This window comes from Octopus bimaculoides, chromosome 7 (genome assembly GCF_046866305.1).
Source record: "Octopus bimaculoides isolate indiv1 chromosome 7, ASM4686630v1, whole genome shotgun sequence".
In the NCBI taxonomy this organism is placed as follows: domain Eukaryota; kingdom Metazoa; phylum Mollusca; class Cephalopoda; order Octopoda; family Octopodidae; genus Octopus; species Octopus bimaculoides.
This window is the reverse complement of record NC_142934.1, coordinates 3,043,816-3,063,540: the sequence shown is the minus strand read 5'-3', so window position 1 is coordinate 3,063,540 and position 19,725 is coordinate 3,043,816. Positions and strand designations below refer to the sequence as shown.

At 39.4% G+C, this 19,725-nt stretch overlaps 1 protein-coding gene across 3 annotated transcripts in view; it reads right to left on the bottom strand.

Annotated features, from left to right (window-relative positions):
• Positions 1-3,908: 3,908 nt before the first annotated feature.
• LOC106871595 (serine/threonine-protein kinase Nek8) overlaps positions 3,909-19,725 on the bottom strand; it is a 48,409-nt gene continuing 32,592 nt past the window's right edge. For all 3 annotated transcript variants that reach the window (XM_089354592.1, XM_014918113.3, XM_014918116.3), the window contains exons 8-16: positions 17,986-18,068; positions 16,455-16,627; positions 14,511-14,655; positions 14,172-14,248; positions 9,181-9,298; positions 7,898-8,048; positions 6,908-7,047; positions 5,018-5,179; positions 3,909-4,213 (exon numbers count right to left, since the gene is read on the bottom strand). In XM_089354592.1, the coding sequence (XP_089210718.1) occupies positions 4,053-4,213; positions 5,018-5,179; positions 6,908-7,047; positions 7,898-8,048; positions 9,181-9,298; positions 14,172-14,248; positions 14,511-14,655; positions 16,455-16,627; positions 17,986-18,068 (1,210 nt within the window). In that variant the 3' untranslated portion in view covers positions 3,909-4,052. The remainder of the gene's footprint in view (positions 4,214-5,017; positions 5,180-6,907; positions 7,048-7,897; positions 8,049-9,180; positions 9,299-14,171; positions 14,249-14,510; positions 14,656-16,454; positions 16,628-17,985; positions 18,069-19,725) is intronic.

Here is a 19,725-nt window from a genome sequence, read left to right as displayed (position 1 = left end):
ATGGATGTCCGATGTCCTTTCTAAAATATATATTATTGTCTAAATTACTCAAAAATGAAAATAACACAGACATTTCATTTTAACAAATATATTTACCAAAATTACATAAAAATATACTAAAGAGTAAATTTATTCAATAAAATCACCATTGGCTTCAACCAAGGCCTCCAGACGACTTTGGAATCTCCTGCAACTCTTCTGGATGGTCTCCTTGTTTAAGTTGGTGAATGCTGCCATAATCCTTGTCTTCAGCTCATCTTCGGTGTTACAAGGAGTTTTGCTGGTCTCTCGCTGAACTGTGCCCCCACATATAATAACAGAGGGGGTGGCAGTGTGGAGAGTTAGGTGACCAGATATTAGGGGTGATGTGGTCACAGAAATTATCTGACAACCATGACTGGGTTCTCCTGCTTGTGTGACACGGTGCAGAGTCCTGTTACCAAACACAGGGTCTTCCAGCAGCCATCCTCTTCACCCAGGGAAGCACTAACTTCTCCAGGCACTTGATCTGGCCTCTGTGTTAAGTGTGAGGTGGTGTAGGAAGATGAATGAAGGCGTAACGTAGCCATCACTAGTGCTCACTCCAAACACCATGATGTTGACTGGATGTTTGATTTTTATCACTCTTGGTTCATGTCCTCAAATTGACACCCAAACACTCTGAAATGTCCATATTGGAGCTTCTGGCATGAATGCCAAGCAGTACAGCATGTCATTTCCAAATTTCTGGCAGAGTAAATTGCATCATGGTGCTGTTTTTCTCACGGATGGTGCCCAACTGACCCTACTATACTGTGTAGTTGATAAAATCAAAATCTGCAATGCGCATGCATGAAATTAAAAATATAAAATGGCGACAATTTACACATTGCACCTAGTGTATAGCAAAACCTTAGACAGATGAGAAATAGGGAGGTGATCGGAAGTCGGTGGGTGCACAGTGACAGAGTCAAAGGTCAGCAGTTTATAGGGGTAGATACGGTGGGTGATAAAGAAAGGGGTGTGAAGCTGTTGTTGTCAATCATTTCTATACGTCCACTATGGTGTCGTTTGTTTGTTCAAAGACCTAACCCTCCATAAATTTTATACTCTTAAAATTTCTGGACGTTGTTGTCTTATGAAGTTTTCCTGTCTTGTTAAAAGCACAAAACAGGTAGTAATAAGCGGTCAACAACTGAAGAGGAAATAGTCTTCTACTTGTCTCTCATGTGTTTACATATTTTTCGTTCGTCAGTGATGTCCTCTACTTAATGATTTTTCTTTCATTTTTATATAAATAGATAAATACACAACAGGTTTCTTTCAGTTTCTGTCTTCCAAATCCACTCACAGAGCTTTGGGACTTAACCAGGAACCGTGTAGTTAGGAAACAGGTGTCTTACCATACAACCAAGCCTCAACTTTGATGTTTATATTTTCTATCAAACATTTCAATCAGTCTGCTCTCTCACCATCCTCAGGTGTATCATCCTGACACATTAACCTGTTAATGGCAAAATTAACTCAGTGAATATTTGATAATATTTCTGATTTAATCTGATCTACTGATTATTTCCCACCCGCTACCCTCGGTGAATCTTTCCAAGATAAGCAAACATCACATTATCAAAAAAATTGCTAGAAATAACAGTTAAATCTCTTTCGTATCACACTATAACATTTAAAAATTGGAATGACACATTATACAAATGTAGTTCTAGATATTAGTAGCTTAGAAAGAAAAACAGGATGATGGTCATGGTTGGACTGTTTCTGATCTGGTTCAAATGTCAGGTGCCTCCTTTCCATCTAACATATCTCTGTCTGCTACCCCCTCTCTCTCTTTCTATATATATGTGTGTGTTAATGTATATGTGTATGTATATATGTACTTATATATATACATATGTGTATGTATGTATATATATATATATATATTGTTTATTAACAACCTTCTCCCTTGGCTCATTCCTCCCTTGTACCAACAACATGTCTTCTCTCACACAACGTGTAATTGCTGCTATCCTTTCCCCCCCACTCCTCCCATACTTTACCTGTCTCCATAACCCCGCCCACACTCCGACCTTCCTAGCTGCTACCACTGTCAACTTCATTGTTTCACAACAATGAAACAAACTTCCTACATTTTCTGTTGTAATTTAAACATTCTGATGGCCTACAGCTTTGTCCTAATTTCAATTTATTCCATAAATACCTTGATGTTCTCAATGACATCATGCAAATACCAAACATAGATAGTAGGGGCATATATATATATATATATATATATACACACTTACATATACATACACACTTACATATACATACTTGTATTCATATATGTGTACAGATACATATATGCATATACAACACCCATCCACATACATATGTGTGGGTGGGTGTTGTATGCCTGTCTACTACCTATCAATTTATCTGCATAATACAGACACCAATAAATTATTATTGTTCCTGAAGGCTTTTTTAAACCTATCATTGACTGCTTGAAGCTTACTAACTTCCTACACTTAGATCTTATAATTACATATTGATATATATATATATATATATATATATATATATATATATACGTATATGTTTGCATATGTGGGCACAGGACGTCATGAAACGTGTACAACAAAAAAGTATGAAGCACGAGTGCATGGAACATGAACTATTCTTTCGAACAACAAAAAGACACTTTCAAACAACATAAAGAACGACCTTTCATCAGTTGTTGGCTGATTTTCTAGTCTTGTATTTTGAGCATTCAACAATGCCAACTCCCACCGAGGTCGACTTTGCCTTTCATCCTTTCAGGGTCGATTAAATCAAGTACCAGTTACACACTGGGTCGATGAGATCGACTTAATCCTTTTGTCTGTCCTTGTTTGTTCCCTCTATGTTTAGCCTCCTGCAGGCAATAAAGAAATATATATATTGAAATACAACAAAGCACTATGGTGTCACTGTTTACATTTAATAGAGCAAAATATTTTCTATAATTTTTACAAGTTTGACTGGTCTTGAGAAGTTTGACATTTTAACAGCTATTTCAGCTGGTTAAAAGTGCATGTATAATACATACATACAAGTATATATATATATATATATATATATATATATATATATATATATATATATATATATTTATGCCCCTGTGCTGGTGGTACGTAAAAAGGCACCCACTACACTCTCGGAGTGGTTGGCGTTAGGAAGGGCATCCAGCTGTAGAAACTCTGCCAAATCAGATTGGAGCCTGGTGCAGCCTCTTGGCTTCCCAGACTGCAGTTGGACCATCCAACCCATGCCAGCATGGAAAACGGATGTTAAACGATGATGATGATGTGTGTGTGCATGTGTGTGTGTGAGGGCGCATGGCCTAGTGGTTAGAGTATTGCACTCATGATCTAGCAATTGCGATTTCAATTCCTAGACCAGGTAGTGCATGGTGTTCTTGAGCAAAATACTTCATCTTGCATTACTCTGCAATCACTTTGACACCTGACTCATGGCACACTGTGCCCCTGTTCAAGCAACGTCGTTTTGGTGGAGAGAATGAGATAAGCAATGCGGCACGATCATTTGATCCCTATAAACAAATCCTTTGTGCAGGTCATTCAGCAAAAGCTGAATGCTCATACATCAGGATCGACAGCAGAGTCCATCACATATATGTAAATATTCTATAATTATAAACATAATTATAATTAGGGGTCAGCTAATTGCTTCGCCACGGACCAAATTTAGAAATAGGAGTTAAAAATTCCCTTTCTGCTACCATAATATATATGTATATATATATATATATATATATATATATATATATATATATATATAAATATATATATATTTATTTATCAGTATATACACACATACATTACAACCATAGTTTACATAAGTATATTATTAAAGGCTTCTCTGCTGCCTGTCTGTCTGTCTGCCTGTTCAAGTGCAATTAGTGAGGCATGAATAGAAGTGAGTCATGTGACAGTCACGTGACAGTGATACCAATGCAGCCATCACTATGTGTTGATATAATGCAGACAGCTGCACCAAGTTCATTGGAACGAGTGTTAATGTTTGGTAGCAATGAGAGTGTTACCATAGCTACAAGAGACTGAGGTCACAGTGAACGGATCATCTGGGAAAGTAATCTTCTGAGGGATACCACTATTTTCTGAATTCCTGCCAAGTCGACCTCGAGAACTGTTTCCCCATGAAAATACTTCTGAATCTGCAATAAGAACAAAAGTGAGATAATAATTACAGAACACAAATTAAAAAAAGAAAAGGAATATTTAATACAAGTGAGCATCTAAAATATAGGCTTTCGTCCAGTTGACAAAGATAATCCATGACCAGAGAAAATTCTTATATTTATCACACTTCAATACCAGCATTGGAGGAAAGGTTTAATAAATAAAACTATTTCAGCTGCTCTTTGTCTCAATACAGTTGATGGCTTTAAGCCATACCTGGCTCATACGGGCTGGTTTCCCGGTTTCATTGACGTATAGGTTCCCCACCTGGATGGGACACTGGTCCATCTCAGGTGAGCTGCTAGATGCAGGAAGAAAGAGTGAGAGAAAGTTTTGGCGAAAGAGTCAGCAGAGGCTCACCATTATCTTCTGCCAGAGCCACGTGGAACTTAAGTGTTTCACTCATAAACACACACATCGCCCGGTCTGAGATTTGAACTCGTGATCCCTCAACCACGAGTCTGCTGCTCTAACCACTAAGCCATGTACCTCCACTGACACCTTTACACATTATTCCACTAAAACAGCCACACCCTCTACACAATGCTGACCTCAACAAAACAATCCACATCGCTCCACGTTGCGTACCTCAATAAAGCTGCCTCTCACATTTCTTTCCTCAATGAAACAGCCTTACTGCACCTTGCATTTACCTCAATGAAACCTGATCCGTTCAGGCAGATCTTTATAATTTTCCCCTCTTAAGGTGAATACTGGTATTCTTATCAAGTCAAGCTACAGACAGACTTTGTTTAAAGCCACATCTGAACAGTACTTACCTTCAGTGACTGCTATGGTATAGGTGTCACCACATGCTACAGTAGTAGTTACATATGACTCTAGGCTGTCAACACGCTGAGGTCGGCTGCGAGAAGAGAATTCAGTTTCATAACCCAACTGACCAAACTGGTTTGAACCAAATGTGAAGCATTCACCACTGACTGCAACAAACATCAATTGCTGGCATTAACAATAACAAAAAGGCAACACAAACAACAACAACAACAGCAGTAGCAGCAGCAGCAGCAACAGGAACACAAACAACAACAGTTGTTGTTGCTGTGACTACTACTACTACTGCTACTACTGCTACTACTACTACTACTACTACTACTACTACTACTACTACTATTACAGTTTAGAGACTATAAAGATAGATTTTGAGAAAAAGAAAGATTAAAAGAAAGCTTGCCAAACATAATGTAGGCCAAGAAAAGTCTTAAATAAAACTTGGAGAAGAAAAAAAGTGGGAAAACAGCAAATTAGGATAAAAAAAAAGAATTGTTATTGAGAAGAGAGAATTGGCTAGTTTCATGCTAACTCTCTGCTTAAACCTTTGCCCATTCCCTTCTCTCTCCACCTCCTCCTCCTCCTACTCTTGGAACCTGGGTTGTACCAAGCCCTACACTAAATGCTACAACGAGTTCTTCCTCTTCAGAGCCTCAGCTTCTTCCAATTCTATCCTTGTCTTGGATTCTCCTGCAAACATCAACTTGCAGTTATTCACGAGAAACATTAACCATTCCAACAACTCAAAGTGAAGAATGTCTGCCAATGCTATGGGCCTGTGAAGGCTACGAGCCTGCCATGACCACATCATTGAATGATGTGTAACAAGAATTCCTCCACCATGGATGCCAAAGAAAGTTGGAGCTTTCTTGGCCTTCCATAGTTTGTAGTTCACTGTCAGATCATCTTGTTAGGATACAACATTTTCAGCTGTGTGGAATGGAGCAACAAAAAAGGAGTCTTTTTTGTTCAAGAACTTAATGGACTGCTCAGTTTGGGAATTGAAATCACAACTTTATGACTGTGAGTCCAACACCTTAACCCCAAAACCATGTACCTCCATGCCTTCTAAAATCTTACTGACTCCATTTATTTATTTATGGGTTTCAGCCAAGTGGCTGTGGTCATGCTGGAGCACCACCGTGATATTTATCTATTTATTTAGAAGAGAAAGAGCAGTGTCCTTTTTTTCAGGGCTGGTAACAGAAAGAAAGTAAGTAACCCTGAGATGGAAGACCTGCTCCAAATGCTTGCAACTACATGAAATCAGGTAAAGACACCCAAGGGTTGATTGAGGGTTTAAAAGTGGCTGATGCATTCAGTTGATCAACTAAAATAAGGGCAGTCACCCAAAGAGGTTTATACCTTCTACCACAAACTAAATTTCACCCACAAAGCTTTTGGTCTATCCCAGAAGCTGAGGGGCTGGAACTCAGAACTATGGGATCAAATAGCCAAAATGTTGCGACTCAGCCAAGTATTTTGGTCATATTGGTCAGACAACTGAGATAAAGAACAAACTTATTCATTAGAAATACTTTGTCGTATAAATTCCAAAATTCTAAGTAATTTGTGCTCACAAGAGAACAACATGAAAAACCATAGCAAAGTGAGAAAAGTGTTGAAACAAGTTAATTTATCCTGTTAGAGAACCAGTGATCCATATCAACTGTTTGAGAATCAGTGATCCGTATCAATTGAATGTTTACAGATGTTGCCTCATTTACGCAAAGATGAGTAAAAAATAATTAGTTCAACATTAAAGTTGAAAATCATTAAAATATTTAGGACAAATTATGGAGTTAATGAGAAACATCAAATATGAATGATATGAGAGGAATCCGTCGGATTGAGGTGTGATGCTTAATACAAGAACTTACCTGTCACAACTGCAGTGTGGGATGTGCCCAGTGCAACATTTTTTATTTCTTTCTCACCTAAAGGCGACCTACTGACTACAGTGAACTTAAAGATGACATCAACATTCTCTTCCTCTGTGTCTAATCCAAGTTTGTTATATCTAAAATGAAAGACATTATCAAAAAACACTCTAAATATCAAATAAGCAGCTCTAATACATACAAAACACAAAGTTATGAAGCTGAAAAATCTAATTGAATTAATTAGTGTAATTAAAAATTTATGACAGAGATTATCATTTATCATTTATTGTCCATTTCAGTCATTAGACTGTTGCCATGCTGGAGCATACATTGAAGAATTGATGAAGCTCTAGTTTTGTTTCTAACACCTCACTATCTTGACAGGGATACTTGTCATGCCAAGGCAGAAACCATTGGCTTTCATGGAGGATGGTACAGTTCACTGTAAACAAACAACCTCACTTGTATAACAGTGATACTCATTTACAACCATCATGTGGTGTCTAGACAAGAGTACACACAAAGGTACATACACACAGAGAAATATATGTATATATATATAAATTGTGACTAAGGTTTGGTGGAAGATTTTAATTCAAAACTTACGAAAACAAGACAGTTGTACTCCAGCACCAGAGGCAGTTTCAGCCAGGTTGGTATCAAAAGGGTTAAGAATTGTTTTTCTATTATTTTAACCCTTTTGTTACCATATTTCTGTTGAGATGCTCTGTGTTTCTCTCAATTAATTTTAAATATAACAAAGAATTTAGTAAAATAACTTAGTTATCATTAAGCTAGTGTTAGGAACATAAATTGTGACTAAGGTTTGGTGGAAGATTTTAATTCAAAACTTATGAAAACAAGACATTTGTACTCCAGCGCCAGAGGCGGTTTCAGTCAGGTTGGTAACAAAAGGGTTAAACACCTTAGATTATTAACGAAATACTGGTCTTCACTACCCATGATATTTATAATGGACCAACTGACCTGTTATTGCCACAACTTAGAAGTTTCTTGTCCACAGTTAATATAATAGAACTATCCACACCACAGTGGACAGAAAATGGCTGCATATTTTCAGGAATCGGCACAGCTGATGGAGAAAGACAGCTCTCTTGAGTAGTTAATCCAAGACGACCTGAGAAAGGCAAGACAAAGAATGAAATGAAGAAATGGCAAATTGGCACACAGAATGATGTCAATGAGTAAATAATTAGGACATCAGATGACCACTTGCTAAAAATACTAAACACATATATGTAGCATCTATGTACATATATATACACATGTAGATATACACATGTAGATATACACATGTAGATATACACATGTAGATATACACATGTAGATATACACATACACAGACACACACATCATCAACGATGATGATGATGAAGACAGTGACGTGTGTGTGTGTGTTTACAATATATAGAGAGACATATGTAGACATATATCACCCTCATCATCATCATCATTTTAACGTCCACTTTTACCTGTTTGCATGGGTTGGACTGAGTTTATTGAGGCAGATTGTCTATGGCCAGATGCCTTTCCTATCACCAACCCTTACCTGTTTCTAAATAAGGTAATATTTCTCCATGGCCAGACATGTTCTTGCAGAATATTGGTATTGAACGATACTCCATGTATGACAGAAACAATCATTTTCACAACAATCAGACAATGTCAAGACAAGGAGACACACACACACATACACACACACACACACACGCACACAACAAGCTTCTTTCAGTTTCCATTAACAAAAAAATCCACTCACAGAGTTTTGGTTGGTCCAGGGATGTAGTAGAAGGTACTTGCCTTTGCATCATCATCATCATCGTCGTCGCTTAACGTCCGTTTTCCATGCTGGCATGGGTTGGACGGTGTGACTGAGGACTGGTGAGCCATTAGAAGGCTGCACCAGGCTCCAATCTGTTCTGGCAAAGTTTCTACAGCTGGATGCCTTTCCTAACACCATATACATACATACATACATACATACATACATATATATTTTAATGGTTTGACGCTTGGGAAAGTTATAAAGTGTTTAACGTTTCAAGCCTACGCTCTTCAACAGAAAGGAATAAGAGAAAATAAACAGAGAGAGAATATAAAAAAAATTGTGGATTTAGCAATCAATCATATACACACATACACATAGGGGTACATATGTACACATGTATGTGTGTGTGTATGGGGAAAGAGAGAGAGAGAGAGAGAGAGGGAGAGAGAGAGAGAATAAATTCTCTGTTAATGTCACTTACCATTATCTCCACGCCCCCAAGCAAATACTTCGTGTTCATTGGTCACTGCTAAAACATGTGATGCACCACATGACACCTGCATCACTTCATAACCCAGAAGAGCTTCCACTATTTTTGCCTGGTGCACAGTGAAAAAAAAGGCGAAAAGATATTAGAGATGTCACAGCAGTAATGGAGCAGATGATGATGATGATGATGATGCTGATGGTGATGATGATGGTGATAGCACCGATCACCATCACCGCCGAGGACACCACTACCACCATCACCCTCCTCCTCCTCCTCCTCATCCTCATCATCATCATAGCACAGAGAAGTTATTACTGTGTAGTCGTTATGATGATATGTGTAACGATGGTAAGGAGTCCCAGGTTATTAAACACAGAAGGTCTGTGGAGAGTGGAGAAAGACGATTCCGCAATGGCCCCAGGAGGGGGAGAAATGTCGGTGCGAAACGTCCAAGGTTTGTAATTTCTGGGGACATATTCCCAGACCCCAGAATAATTCACCAATGACCCCCCCCCCCTCCCAATAATATTCCAATTTACCAAATTTTTCTTTAGAGTAGATCTGAGGTCATTTTACACTGTAAAGATTTTCTAACATGCACTTGGTCACCTCCCTCCGCCTTACACCCCTCCTTCCATCTTGTTTCTTTGATACTGTCTCTCTCACCTCCCCCCATCTTCCAACCCCTACAGTCCCTTCTCTTCCTTTTATACCCCCCCCCCCCCCCCGCCACCGCATGTTTGTTTGCTTTTTTTGTGTTCCTTCTCATTTGTTATTCAAACACTCCTCCCTCAACCCTTGTTTCTACTCTCCCTCCCCCTCAACCCTTGTTTCTACTCTTCCTCCCCCTCAACCCTTGTTTCTACTCTTCCTCCCCCTCAACCCTTGTTTCTACTCTTCCTCTCCCTCTCCCTCCCTTATTCTTCTTTCTTCCCTTCTCTCATGTCCTCTTTCACCTTACTTTCCCTTTAAACACATTCACCACCACCACCACCACCACCACCACCGTTTCCCCCATCAACTTTTGTTCCTTCTCCATCGATTCCTGCAGACTAATGGCAACACAACTGGTCTGTCTGGTGATCCACTGATTATATTGGTGGCAAACAACTTGGATACGGTTCATCTTCATCGCACAATAGCAACATTAATTTGTAGGAAAGGTGGAACATATATATGTGGGGGTAATAAGGTGGCAGGGCATGAAAGTCACCACATCTTGATAGATACAGAAGTGGGTGGGTGGGGTGGGGGGGGGCACTATATATCAGAAGAACGAGGAAGACATAACCACAGAGGTCAGTGGTGGGTGTAATGGTGGTGGTGGTGGTGGTAGTGGTGGGGTAGAAATCACAGACAAAAACTTGTAATACAGACATCATTAAATTGAGTGCAGAATGGAAAACTAAATCAGTTGTTAAAATTATGATACTGATGACACTAGGTCGGTCGTCGTCAGCATCATTGTCGTCATAGTCCTTCTCCTCCTCCTCACCACCACCACCACCACCACCATTATTATCATTTAGCATCTGTTTTCCATGGGTTGGCTGGTTTGACAGGGAGCGGGCAAGGCCAGGAGCCTCACTAGGTTCTTTTGTCTGCTTCGGCTTGGTTTCTAAGGCTGGAGGCCCCCCCCTCCTCTACATAACACTGTACTAGGTATTAACATACAATATACCGGGCACTAATATATATTATAGTACTTTACAATACTAGTTACTAATGTCTACCAGAATACTAATGTTTAATATTGTAACAAGCTGGCAGAATCATTAGACCACCAGCAAAAATGCTTGGTGTTATTTCTTCTGACCTTATGTTCTGAGTTCAAATGCTGCAGGGGTCGACCTTGTAAGTATCAATAGAGTACTGGGGTTGATGTAATCGACCTGTCTTGCCTCCCCTGAAGTTACTGGCCTCCTGCCAGAATTTGAGACCAATACAGAATATAGTACACATCTATTAATAGAGATTACAGCAGTGCACATTACCCATCCTGCAGTCAGTCGTTGGAACTAGGACTGTTCGTGGCTTTGGCATGACTTGATCACTTTCCTCCATAATGGTCAATTTTTAGTTTGCATTTGACCAATATTAGGGATCAATTCCTTTCCACTTCAAGTTCCCTTTTTTTTGCAGTGTCTTTGAATCTCAGTCTTGGGTCTTCCATGGTTTCTTTTTCCTCTTTTGCATTGTTGGGAGTAAGGAGCTACTAATATATATATTTTAAGTTTAAGAGCGTCTAGATAAATGCACACCCACACACACACACACACACACACACACATGCACACACGCACACACACGCACGGACACACATGTGCGCGCACATACATACACACGCACGCATGCACACATGTGCGCGCACATACATACACATGCATGCGCGCACATACATACACATGCATGCACGCACAGACACAGACACACACACACACACATACACAGATGATGGTGTAAGATGGATGTTGTCACAGGGTATAATATTTGTATATAAAAATATAACTTTGGCTTTGATTTAAAAACAAAATAAATCCAGTTAAATTTACTGAAAGAGTAGAATTATAAAGAAAATTTACCATTCTTGGTTGGGGGCATATGTGTATCTAGTACTGCTACTCTCATTGTACCCTCTGAATATATACCCCTGACATTTCACATACACACACACCCAAATATATATATAGGTGTAAAAATGTATACATATCTCACACTTTCTCCACACCCCTTCTCTCTCTCTCTCTGTGGCGGGGCAATAGACATTTCTGTTGCCTAGGTGACCAAATTCGCAATGGAGGAAGATGTTCTGAAAGCCTGATTGAAAGAACAAGAACAGATTAGAGAAAGTTTGGAGAGCTGTTACCTCTGTTGATAAAGAAAAGGTCTCTTTCTCACAGTAAAAGTCAGATTATAGGATGCCAAGACAGGGTCCCCGAATGTGAAGGACACCTGCAGAGGTGAGAAAGAAATGCAATGAATATGCTCCATTGGATGTGCAGCATCAGTGTACTTGTACAACGAAATGCAAAAGTGTGCCTTTGCAGCATCAGATGTAGTGAGCAAGAGAGAAGACAATGCATTCCTCTCTTCCGCATCCCTAACCATTTGTCACTTTCTCAAGAACTCACCAACCTTTCCCAATTCTATTCTCTCTTATATTCACCTTCTTGTATGTTGAGGGTATGCGCTCATTTCATCACCATCATCTGTTCTCCCTTTCCAGCTGGACCAGCCATGTTTATCCCCTACAGTAAGACAGACACCTGTTCCCGTCCCCCTATCATACTGTAGTCTCTCAATGCTTGGCACAAAGCCACCTCCCTCATTACTGCATCCCCGCCCAGTTAAGGGGGGTCTCTCAAGAACTTACCAACCTTTCCCAATATCATTTAACATCCATGTTCCATGCTAGCATGGGTGAGACAATACCAATATATACATATATACAATTGTATGTATTTCTTTCCCAAAGTATTTCACATACTTTTTTATTTCTAATTAGACATTTTCATAATTTCATTTATCAAAATAAATTCTTCAGTTTTTCTCCTTGAACTTTTCAACAAAAGCCTATATTTAATTTGATGTTGAGACTGTTTGGCCTTCATATTGTTGCTCTCTGATAGAATGTATGCCAGTCCTATATATATATATATATATATATATATATATATATATATATATATATATATGTATAGAATATTTATTTATTCGTAGTGTCTTTAACCACCAAACATGCTAACAAGCCTCTCACACAAATATTAATGTGGTTTGCTGTTAGGTTGAATGTCTACAGATCAGATTCTTTTCAACTACTGTCTGTGAACTGGAGCTGTCATCATTAACAGGAGAAGTTGTCATTGTGGTGGTGGTGGTGAGTGAGATCGTGTGACAGTTACTTCCTGTCAGCTACTGGGGCTGTAACTTGAGCTCAACTTGCAAAAAATAGCAGCCAAATCTCAAATCCCTTGTTACTGTCCTAAAAAGAGGAACAGTTTGGACAATGCAATCCCTAATATACAAAGATATGGCTGGAGCACTTTTGGTCATTGGTTCATTGTATTACAACTGCCAGGGTTTGAGACAATAAAAGCAGAGGGCCCAGCTGTAGAGATTAGTACAGGTGTGGCTAGTAAGGAAGATAAGGACAGGTGTAAATGCTGGTCTCAAATGTTGGCACAAGGCCAGCAAATTTAGGGGAGGGGTAAGCCAGTTACATTGACCCCAGTATACAACTGGTCCTTATTTTATTGACCCCTGAAAGGATAAAAGGCAAAGTTAACCTCAGTGGAATTTGAACTCAGAACATAAAGGTGGACAAATTGCATTAAGTATATTGCTCAGCATGCCAATGATTCTACTGGTTTGTCACCTGACAGGTGTGAATATTGAGACAGAGTAGTACAGGTGTGGTTTGCAAAGAAGTTAAGGATAGGTTTTATAAAGGGCCACCACTCCTCTCATACACTGGATCTCATATGAGACTTGTTTTGGTTTGGTTTCTATGACTTGCGGCAGGGAAGGCATGGTAGGAGTGGTGTTTCCTCTCCTGACACCAGTACAGGTGTGTGGGGTACTTTGCTCAAATCTGCACAGAGAGTATCTCAGCTCAGTAATACGAAACATACTTTTACTGAGATTCTCTGATTGAAGACTGGGGGGGGGGGAGTGAAAGGGGTAAGAGTTGGATGGTAGAGTCCTTAAAGGGGAGATGCAAAGGGAATGATGGGTAACTGCAGAAGTGAACGTAGCAAAAGCAAGGGGTAGGGGGTACCGAAAATGTTGGTGGAATATCAAATCTCCAAAGTCACAAATTTGGCAGAAATCCTCACTTGATGGATGATGGTGGTGGTGGTGGTGGTAGTTGGTAGTGGTGGTGGTGGTGGTAGTGGTGGTGATGGTATTCATGGAGACATGATGCTGAAAGAAAATGATATCTTGTGAACATTATAAATGTGAGAAGAGTATCTGGAACTCACGTGAGTGACATCATTAAAGTTGCCATGTCCCAGGCAACCATTGGCACCACTTCCCAGAGTCATTAGAATTCCTCGATCTGTAAAAGACAATTGATGATGACAATGATGATGATGATGATAATAATAATAATAATAATGATAATAATAATAATTATAATTTAGAGCCTCCAGTTCCATTTTTTTTTTCTTTTTTTAAAACCAGAAACGGAGGCTGTGAAATGGAGCAAGCACCAAGAACAGACTACATGAAATACAGAATAGACAACGCAGCAGAAAGTGATGAGTGCAGAATCTGTGGTGATGACGATGACGATGATGATGATGCTATAATGAACTAACCTGTTAGACAGGCAGCAAAAAGATCTCCACAAGAAACATGTTGAATTGTGACGGCTGCTTGACCTTCCAGGTATCTTGGTATAAAAGCAGGACTAGAATTCTCTACAGCTCCAGGTAAGACACTGTCAGTAGTAATTCCTGTACTCTGAAAGTTGAAGAACAATGAATGATGGTCTCATTGAAGATTAAAGATCTTTAACAATGTTTCACTCGAGACAGAAAGGAGAGACTGATATTCAGGTGACTTAATTAGTAGAAAAAAATAACCAGTAATTAGCTAGGGTCAGGTGAGTGGCATGCTTAGATAAGTATTGTCATATAAATAATAAAGCTGGGTGTTGAGGTCATCCCTATTATATATTGTGTTACCATGGTTACCTGATGTCACTCTTAAAGGTGTGTCCTGCCAGCCACAAATAGTTTGTTGATGTGTAGACATTACCCAAGGATACTGTGCTTATCTCTAAGTATTTGGCAACACTCAGCAATTAAATGACTGCTCCCTTTGTTCTCTGTTCGGTTATAATGTATGTGTGTGTATGTGCATATATATATACATACATATGCATATATATATATATATATATATATATATATATATATATATGAAATTTTGAATTTAGTTTATGGACCCCTAGTACTACCTCTGCAGACTGCCAGGGGTCACGGAACCCAGTTTAGGAAGCACTGGTATAGTACAGTATAGTAGTAGAGTTATAATACAGTAGAGTTATTGTATAGTATTGTTTTAGTGTATATTAGTGAAGTAGAATAATCTTATGGAATAGAATTAATATAGCAAGTATGGTGAAATGATTGTGGCCCTGGTTCAATCCCTGCTCTTGGTTGAGATAAGATTTAAGGAACCTGTAGCTGTAATTCAAGGGTCTGGTCCCACTGATTCTACCTGAGGATTACATTAAGGTACACAGGTAACTGTGGAATACTCAACCACTTTGATGCTATCTCATTCAGTTGAGATCAAACAAATGGAATGCTCATGGATGAAATAGTCAGAGATCTGTTCACAGTAGAGTAACAGTATGGTGTGGTATTGTAGCGATAAGGGTCCACGAAAAACATAACTGAATTATTTAAAAGTGAGGAAATTTTGGGAGGAAGGGAAATAGTTCTTTTTTAGTGTTTTACTTTTGTAGTTGATAAAGAAATCGTTTCTGGTGATTAATGGAGATTTGTTAAGATAAATTAGTTTCAAGTTTGAGTAAATAAACAACTTAATCTTTCAAGGTGTCTCCTCAAAGTAAAGCAAGAATGGTGTTTGAAAATATATTGAATTCTAAGAAAATGATAAGGAGTGTAGGAGGTTATGTGTGTGTGTGGGGGGGAGGTAAAAGTGTTAGTGTTAATAATGCTTTTAAATCTTGGCACAACGCCAGCAATTTCCAGGTCGATTACATTGACCTCAGTGCTCAGCTGGCATTATGTTATTGACTCCGAGAGGTTGAAAGGCAACGTTGACCTCGGCAGAATTTGAACTCAGAACTGTGGGATGACATCAGTAGCTGGGGAACTGACCAGAAGAGCAAGGGCAGGCAGGGGACGATTGGGCCTTTTGATCAGGGTAACCGAGAGCGCTGGACGTGTGAGCGCTTCAACAAGGTGAGGGACAGCAGCTGCTATTTTTAGTGTTCTGGTTGGGTCACGTGGAAGGGTGCATTACCACCAGAGAGGACTGCGTCAATGAAGAGAAGGTAGGTGTCTTACTTCTAATCTCCCTCATTCACCACAAGAGCATAAAGATGGATGAAATGCCGCTAAGCATTTGGCACAACATGCTAACCATTCTGGCAGCTCACTGCCTTTGTTAGTGTTAATAATAATAATAATAATAATAATAATCATAATCATAATGAAATGTCAGCAGGCTGTTGACATTGAGAAACTACCAGTTGTACCATGCTAAATGTTTATAATAAACCTTACCTCCCAAACAAATAATCGACCACTTTTAGTGACAGCGGCTTTCTGCGTTCTTCCTGCTGCCACTTGAATAACTTGGGTGTCACAACTTGGCAGAGTTAATTTCAGTGGTTGTGGAATGCCACCTCCCCAATAATACACACAACTCGCAGCCTGAGCTTTCTCTGAGAGAGTATCTTAATAAACAAACAAACAACCAGAACAATCACAAAATATTTAATGTATCTTTCGACAAATCTATTTTCACTTTATCAAAAAAAATATTTCTAGAGCAACAATCCCACATCTTCCTGGCTTTTACAGTTGAATCGAAGGAAACTGAACAATGGTCAATGTTCACAAAAGTAAGAAGTAGAAAAAGTTTGTTGACTGAATGAAATAAGTTTGATGTCAGGAAGAGAAAATATTTAAGATTAAGGATAAAGTCTTTTGTCAGAGCAAGATAGTAACTTGACTTCCTGTGTCCCTGACACAACATTAAAATGTCCTGTTCCTGCAATATGGTTCTCTGTACTCACAGCTGCTGTAACATTTTTAATAATTGTATCTCAACATATAAGAACAATGCAAACCTTCCCACAACCAGTCTTGAATAAAATCATTTTATTACTTGTTCTTCGTCTATTCTTCTTATTAATTGCCATTAGATAAGTTGATTGTAATAAATGCAACAATATTGTAAAAATAGATTTATGAAGTTGGGCCTTTATTGAATCCTGAAAAAACATCAATACATCTATTTCCTCTCCATTAACAATCATTCTGTTACTGCCCCACATGAATCTAAATACATGGAACCATGTCTTTTATTTCAACAACAACAACAACACAAGCAACCTTTAATTGACTCACAATGACTAGTGACAACTGTTGATATTCAATAAGGTGATGGTGGTGGTGTATGTGTGTGTGGTGGTGGTGGTGGTTTTCTTTAGCAATCCTAAGAAATGGTTGATCGTTATTAATGATATGACAACAACTTTTGATATAAACATCTTCCAAATATTTATCATGGCTGATATCAATATTGATGTAACAACACAGTAGGATCAGACAAACAGGCAGGCAGGCAGACAGACAAACAGGCAGGCAGGCAGACAGACAAACAGGCAGGCAGGCAGACAGACAAACAGGCAGGCAGGCAGGCAGACAGGCGCACCCGCACACACACAGGCAGAGACAAATATACATAGATAAACATTAGCAGAAACTCATTGACGACAACGACGCCACCACCACCACCACCACCACCACCACCAACAACAACAACAACAACAACAAGTGACAATATTAATATTGCTACAACTACAACTTCCACCACCACAATCTCTGCAGATTCCCCATCACCATAGCAACCACTTCTACCACCACCACCACCACCAACAACAACAACAACAACAACATACATGACCCTCACCGCTAGTACTACTACTATACTATAAACAGTACAATCACTACCATTTCACTATGAGCCAACAGGGAGCAGTTATGGGGTCGCTCAATCAAGTAGAATGGAAGACATTATCAGACATACCTCTGTTTGTTATATTATTGCCTCCTCTCACTGACTGTCTGTTCCGTGCTGAAGGCTGAATACTGGACAATGGTCTTTGTACCCTGGTAGATAGACAACACATGGTATTGTTATTGCTGTGGTTGTTAGACTCAGAGCTGGTGCCCCATAAGAAGCACCCAGTACACTCTGTAAAGTGGTTGGCATTAGGAAGAGCGTCCGGCCATAGAAACCATGCGAGAACAGACGAAAGTGCCTGGTGTGGCTCTTGGCCTTACCAGCTCCATTTTGGCAGACCACTAAAATGGACACCAGAGGCCGCTAAGTAACATGCAAGACAGCTCAGAAGGAAGGGAGAGACGATTGAAGGCACAAGAAAGAGGTAAATGGTGGAAAGTAGTATGGGAAAGGATGATAATGAAAATAAGAGATGGAGTTTAAAAGGAAGTGGTTTTTGGGAGAGGGGGAGGTAACTGGGAGCTCAAAAGAGAAGATGAAATATGTACGGATTCAGCTCTCAAATAGTTGCAGCAACTGAATAACTTTTTCCACTTACCATTTTACTGTAGCCAAATTAGGGAATTGTTCACTCTTCTCTATGCAATGATATAAACAACTGAAGGTAATTGAACCTGAGGATTAACTAAACCGTTTTTGTATGTGTTATGAGTTATGTAAGACATATAAAGTTTAACTTTGAAACATATGTAGTCTTTATTTACCTTTTCCGTTCCTTACATTCTGATTTATATTCACATACTTAGCAAGTTTTGTTGCTAAACTGTAAGTTGTATGGTAGCTGTCACTTTATTGAAATTTGCATTGATTTTGAAATGGGACAAAGTATATAAGAGAGGACAGTTATTAAACTTTCTTTATCACATATTATCTGCTTTTTGTCATCTACACAAGCTGTGTAAGTGCTTGATGCTTACAAGCTTTCTGTACCAGGATCTTTTCAAATAGCACTACCCTGTAAAAATCTTGCCAAAACTAACACTGCCTGTGCTAGTGCCACGTAAAAAGCACTGAGTCCATTCTGCGGAATGGTTGGTGTTAGGAAGGGCATCCAGCCGTAAAATCCCTGCCAAAACAGACACAGTAGCCTAGGGTAGTTTTTCCACCTGGCCGACTCCTGTGAACCGTCCTACCCATACATGCATGGAAGATGGACATTAAACGATGATGATGATGATGATGACTTCATGATTATATATGCAAACTGCTTCCCCTTCCCAATCTTTCTCAGGCTACTTTACTCAGTCTTTCCCCTTTTTCCCCCCACAACTACAAAATATCCTTTACCCCTTCCCAACTTGTACACCGTCTCCTCCACATCTCTCTGCTTCCCTTACTCTCACTTCCCAGATCCGCTACATAAACACTTTACGTGTCCTTCTTCACCTGAGCGCTACGCTGCATCCCTCGGGAAACCTTAGCACCTTATTTTTCACATTGGACCTGAAGACATCTGATTGACAGGAATTCAAAAACAAAACATCAGCTGCCTCAATCTCACTAAGCTGGGTGTGGGTCATGCATGCTGTCCCCTAGAACTCCCTGCTAGTACAACCTAAATACCAGTTCACCAATATTCTTTTCTACTCTAGGCACAAGGCCCAAAATTTTTGGGGAAGGAGCCAGTCAATTAGATCGGCCCCAGTACACAGCTGGTACTTAATTTTTCGAGCTCGAACGGATGAAAGGCAAAGTCGACCTCAGCGGAATTTGAACTCAAAATGTAAAGACAGATGAAGCCAG